At 40.1% G+C, this 6470-nt stretch overlaps 1 protein-coding gene across 1 annotated transcript in view; it reads right to left on the reverse strand.

Moving 5' to 3' along the window:
• The window catches only part of LOC144442307 (lysine-specific demethylase 6A-like), a 109838-nt gene that overhangs the window by 13269 nt on the left and 90099 nt on the right, over positions 1-6470 (reverse strand). Inside the window, exons 11-14 of the mRNA XM_078131620.1 lie at positions 6322-6441; positions 4195-4288; positions 3417-3650; positions 277-2355 (exon numbers count right to left, since the gene is read on the reverse strand). Of these exons, the coding sequence (XP_077987746.1) occupies positions 277-2355; positions 3417-3650; positions 4195-4288; positions 6322-6441 (2527 nt within the window). The remainder of the gene's footprint in view (positions 1-276; positions 2356-3416; positions 3651-4194; positions 4289-6321; positions 6442-6470) is intronic.

Raw genomic sequence — 6470 nt, forward strand, 5'->3', positions numbered from 1 at the left:
CTCATCAGATGTACAGCCATTACAGATTGAAAGAACAGTTTTATATTGTCTTTTTAAGTTGATGTCAGTTTTCACATCCACTGTTTCTTGCAAGACTTCACAATGTTTACAATTTTATTTTTTTTTTCTCAAATACGTGAACAAAAAGAAAGTTTTAGGGTTGGCAGTGAAAAAACTAGGTGGGGGTCAGGTAACCGGAACCAAACAATTTTTTTCTTTAGGCCTTAGTTATCTTATTCGTTATATTATCAGTTATCGTAGGAATTGAATACTTACCTTTTCAAAGTGGATTGGTTCTTGTGAGAGTTTTGAGTCCATAGTACTGAGTAATCCGTGTATTCCAAAAGATGCATTTCCCTGATTCTGTGTCTTAATATCCTGGGTTGTTTCAACCTTTGGAGACAGCAGATTCACTTGCTGCTGTCTCCCCGGCGATGCAAGGGCCATCAACGGCACTGAGTTCAATGTATTCCCTGTCAACGTAGTATTAAGTCCGGAATTAGTTTGGGAATATCCCACATTTCCCAGATTTGAGTCTTTTGAGACAGGTCCCTGGTTGAACAGGGTGCCAACAGTTCCGGAAAGTTCCTTGTGACTCTGGCTAAGGAATGTTATGAGACTGGGTGTTGAGTTCGTATTCACTGCGGAAGATAACAGACTGAAACCCGCTGATGAGAGTGGAAAGGTATTGCCACTTGAATTAGTAATACTGGGAATACTTTTAGAAATCAAGGTCATGTCGGTAATACTCCGGACTGCAGCATTAGGGCTATGTTTGTCCATGGGGGAGGAGGAGATTGAAGAGGGGAGGGTACTGACAACCCCACTCCTACTTGTGGAATTCTGTTCACTTTGTGCTAACTGTGCCAACATACTGTCAGCAATAGCTTGCGGAGACATCAAGTTTCGTGGAGTGTTTGGTGGGTTCAGTTCTGCCACTTTTTGTGACATTTCTGAACTCTGGGGAGCAGTCACATTAGGCGCTACAAAGTCACTGGCCATTGCACTTTGAAAAACCACCCCACTTGGGAAGGACTGGACGGGGTTTTGAGATGAACTTACAACAGGGGGAGTGGACATGCTTCTTGGAACACCGACAGGTGACTGTAAACTGTTCACCCCCTGAGTAGCGTTTGTGTTCATAATATTTTGATTCATTATATTAGCTACTTGGTTGTTAAAAACAGTAGCCTGAGGTAGTGTGGTAGTCGGTTTTCTCGGTTGAGTTTGATAAGGCAATGTCGGTCCTTGCGATGAGACCTGACTTATATCAACGTTGGGCACTCTTTCTCCTTGCATAGTCGGAGGAGGTCCTCCCTCAAAGGGATGCGCGTTACCACCAAAAGTTTTATTCATATTATTTGCTGGGTTCACAGCTCGACTTGACATTTGTAACTGTGGAATAGGTCCAAGAGTTCCATGGGAACCCAAATTTCCCGCACTGGACGCACTCAAATTGGAATGCGCGATAGAAGCCGCTGGTGACATTAATGGTGATCCAAGCGAAAGAGGAGGGTTTGCCAGTCGGGGTGCAGATGTTGAAACGTGAGGAAAGGGTTGCGAGTGCAACGACGGTGACGGTGATGACAAAGGAGGGTTCATCATAGTGCTACTAGTAGGCGCAGAAAGGTTCTGTTGCGGTGACTGCATTGACGGAATGCTATTAGGAATTCCACACAAAGTCGGCAAAGTCTGTCCAGGCTGGGAAATCCCTGATTGTTGCAGTATTCCTGGCAAAGTCTGCATCATATTCCCAGGCATACTCATTCCAGAATTTGGTGGTAAATTTTGTCTCATATTTCCAACCACATTCATGTTGGTAGACGCATTTGGCATACTGCCAGTGGTCATAGTGTTTCCAACCATATTCATGTTCCCGGGCATAGTACCTCCAGGCGGATTTAATCCTAAGTTTCCTTGCATGTTTGAAGTCATCATATTGCTATTTCCGGGTATATTCCGTAATGCATTTGGCATGTTTCCGGGCATATTCCCTGGCAAGTTTCCAATAAATGATTGTTGTTGCTCCTGTTGCTGTCCTTGCTGCAGTAAATTCAACTGTGGCTGCAGCATTCCAGGTTGCTGTGGCAATTTGTTAACAAAATTGCTCTGTTGTTGTTGTTGTTGCTGCTGCTGTTGTTGTTGTTGTTGTTGAAACCACACCTGTTGTTCTAGTTGCTGCAACAACATCTGTTCCTGCTGGTTCAGACTCTGTCGATTCCTCTGCAACTTGTTCATCAACTGCATTTGTTGTGGTGTTAAATGAAATGGCGGTGAGACTTGCTGCTGTCCTTGTGGAAACCCTTGAGGTGGTAGATTCCATGTTGGTGTTGGCGGTGTGGGTGTGGAAGACTGCTGTAGAATGGGATAAAAATAACAAACTTTCATTTCAGTTGCAAAAATACACAACATGGATATTCAGAATCTTAAATTCACAATTCTTCAAAACATTAAATATTTCTACTAGTTTTGTTTTACGGTTGCAAGATGATACACTATGGTGTGAAAAACATGGTCCATTTTTCACTTTGTGGCATTTCTGTATTCACTTTAGACATAGTTTAGGTTACTTGTCTGTAATATGCCTGCATTGTCTTTTTTGAATCTGTGTTTTTCTCTGTCAGTTCTGCAAGTGAGCTTTTGGTCAATTGAATTTGAATTTGAGTTCTGAGAATTTTTTTTTCACACCAAGTATCAATGAAGACCAATAATTATGAATTCTTGGTATCTGCAATAACATTTTATTGTATACTAGTGGGTCAAAATATAGAACAAGAAGGTCGACTTATTCTCTTGCACGCCTAAAGTAATGCATGAACAGTGTGTTGAGTAGAAGTCATGGTGTAGGCAGTGTTTTTGTTAAGAGTGGTAAGCAGGTAAAATCTACCTGAGTTCCCCTGTCACTTTATCAGAGTTCCCTACCAGTGTTTTTGTTAAGGGTGGCAAGTAGGTAAAATCTATCTGAGTTCCCTTGTCATTTTACAAGGTTTCCCTGCCAGTGTTTTTGTTAGGGTGGTAAGCAGGTAAAATCTATCTGAGTTCCCCAGTCATTTTACAAGGGTTCCTACCAGTGTTTTTGTTAAGGGTGGTAAGTAGGTAAAATCTACCTGAGTTCTCCAGTCATTTAATAGGGCTTGCCCCATCAAATTCATGGTACAATGTAGTGGAAACAATGCCAGTTTTATCATAATCCCCAGTCCTGTTACCAGGGTTCCGCAACTTTATATGATGTCAACTAAGAAATCAAATGCATAATACTTTTTGGACGTGTCTAGGTGGTAAAATTCTTTGTCAGATAATAAGACTTGAGAATCATCTCACGATCTACCATCTTATGAATAACAACACTGTATACAAATACTTCCAATAATATTTCTAAACTTTCCACTTTTTCAGGATCCGGAAGACCAACTTACCCGTTTCTTTGATGAACCTTTGCGTCTTTTAGCAGGAGCACTAACAACTTCTTCTGGTTCTGGTTGTAGCGGAGTATTCATCATCTGCTGTGGCATACAGTTTGGTGAATTAGGAATTAGGAACTGATTCTGTAGACTACTCACGGTATGCAGGGAGCTAGCAATGGGACTAGGCAAAGGTGGGATGCCCTTAGGTAAACTCATCGGACCCATTTGAGGCATTACTTTGCCCGGCTGTGAACATATAAGTATTAAAACACACAAAATAAAACAAAATATTGACAAATTATCGAGACATAAAAATAAAAACAAAATATGTACAAATTAAATACCTTAAGAAAACCATTTCAGAAAGTTCATGCAAAAATAAATCACTAAATTAAAACAACTGAACTGTGCCGGCTATAAAGTATTCAACAAATACTTATAAACATTGGGGACTTGTTCAGCAAATTTGGAAGAGAAGCAAAACAACGCAGTCAATATGCCTAAATAAACTAAAACCAGATTTCTGAATCATCTAACACTGAGGGCGCTGTTACAGTGGGGACAATGCTCTACCTCGGCACTCAATAGTCACTACATGCATACGTAGGTTGAGGGCACTGTTTCTATTTGACATCCATGATTTCACCAACAGGTGTCTGTCTAGGTGTGTACATAATTCACCTGCTTTCTACAGCCTGGCCATTTTAGCTTGTACTTTTCAATGTGTTCGTTTTTACAAAAGACAATAAACCCATCGCACCTCCACCCACCATGGTTGTTCTGTACGTACCTGCTGTGGGGTTCCAGGTGTCCCTTGCCTTGATGTTAACTCAGCAGGGATAGGAAGACTCCAGGCTTCCTCTATACTTGGCAGCATTTTGGGTCTGAAAAGTAGAAAATAATTCATAAATACACTAAATTTGAAATTTGATGATCATTTAAAACTAAATACATTCAAGACTAGAATGAGAATTATATTTGAACTTTTACACTTTGAAATCATCACAGTAAAAGACATCACAGAATTCAGTGACCTGGTTGGAAGGACAGCTTTGTAATCAATACAGTCATGTCTATAAATATTGACACACCGAGCCAGGTCAAAAGTTCAAACAGCTGTGACGCTATCTAAAGTGTTGGCATGTTATGTAGTACTCCACACCTTAAGCTGCTTCAGTTAAAAGCTCATAATACATGCAATTCAACCTCATACTTTGTAGCCACCGACATTCTAAAGCCTTGTCTTTGTGTTTAAAAACTGTGTCTGTCTGTCTGTCTGTCTGTCTGTCTGTCTGTCTGTCTGTTTAACATGTACAACTTTACGTCATAGACACATGAACTGACTAGATACGAGTTGTTGATTATTTGGGTCATTGACAGTGTAGTGTGTCCATTGGTTGGGTCAAACCACTCCTAGCATTTGCTATGACAATATTCAAATCCAGGACCATGTAAAATTCATGGCCATCTTGAATCAACCAGCTTTCAGTATTTCAAATATGTGTAATGTTTGTTGTGCTGGCTTGTGTGACCTTTCATTTAACAAGAGCAATCCTGAACCAACCAGCTCTCAGTATTTCAAAAATGTGTGTGTGTTGCCTTATGTGGCCCAAAACCTAGTCAAAGCTCTCCGAGCTAACTCATCCGTTTATCCATTACGTAAGTATAAATGTCTGTATTAAATACTAGGAAGGGACAATCACATCATAATCCCACGTATTAATACCAGAACACATATTACATCAGAAATAGTGTTGTTATGGCAACACCACAGAAACCATAACACCCAGTCATATAAAGCCTTTGGTTTTTTTTTACTATTTCCATAATTCATAAGTCGATGGCAGAAAATACAAAAACAAGTAGTCCCCCCCCCCCCCCCCCCCCCCCCATCACCACCATTTGTAATCGTAGTGTATATTCAAAATTGTTAACAACATAGGTTTGGTTGAGTTGACTTGTAATGTATTCATTCAAAGTGTCGCATAACTTGTACGTGATAATTTGGGGTCTGCAACTAGTTTTGTATGATGTGACATAGCTTTAATGGTGGGGACTGGACTAACTTTCTGTCTTGGTGTGAGACTGTTTTGATAGTGGGGGTTGGACTGCCTCTCTCACTTAGCAACAGATTTTAGAATGACTCCCCCAGATAAGTTTGTGTACTTTCTATATCCTGCCAATAAATATTGCCACTTTGCACATCAACTCTGTCAATTATGTATGAAATGTATGTCAAGTTTTGCTTCTATTTACAACTGTATCAATTCAGAAGTTGTAAAGTTAGTCATTCCACAGTACAACACTCTGACAAACACCACAGTATACGTGTGGCATACTCAGGGTATTTGTTAGTCTAGCGAGCTGCTAGATCTTGGGCTTTCTTCTGATACGATATCAGGGTGGATATTCTGCTCACTAGCAACCTTCAGTCACCTTCACAGTGAGCAGAATAGCCTGAGGGGTCTAGTAGCAAGACTAGGTATTTCCATGAGCATTTGCAGTTTTCTCTGGGGTTGTACTTTCACAAGCGTAGCTCTAGAAAGTACAATAGAAAGCACAGCCAGCACGAGTGCAAACATACCCAAGTGCCGACCAAAGCAGCATAGGTTCTGTTATTACTACATATGTTTATCTGAAATAGCAAATTTCCATGAAAATGATACGGTGTGATCCAATGATTTCATGTACAAGGAAAGATCACGCCTTCATTTACATGTCATTTGCATATCATTTGAATATCACTTGTATGGTGGGCATGTAATAATGTTTCCATCACTGCACAGCAATGCAAATACCACTTGTGTGCACGTGTACCTTTGGCAAGTATATAATGTGATATTCTACCCAACATACTGGTTCTAAAAGAGTAGTAGAGATGATGAAGATGTTAGATTTGAGCTTGTTGTATACTTACTTATTTTGGAGATTAGAAGTTAAAGTATTCATTTGTGATTGTAATACTTTAACACGGGATGACAAAGCTGGTGAGCAGTTCTTGTTTTTTGAAGCGTTGACGTAGCAAGTTAAAGCGTCTCTGAAATATCAAATGAATAAGAATGACAC

Source organism: Glandiceps talaboti, chromosome 11, assembly GCF_964340395.1.
Source record: "Glandiceps talaboti chromosome 11, keGlaTala1.1, whole genome shotgun sequence".
Lineage (NCBI taxonomy): Eukaryota > Metazoa > Hemichordata > Enteropneusta > Spengelidae > Glandiceps > Glandiceps talaboti.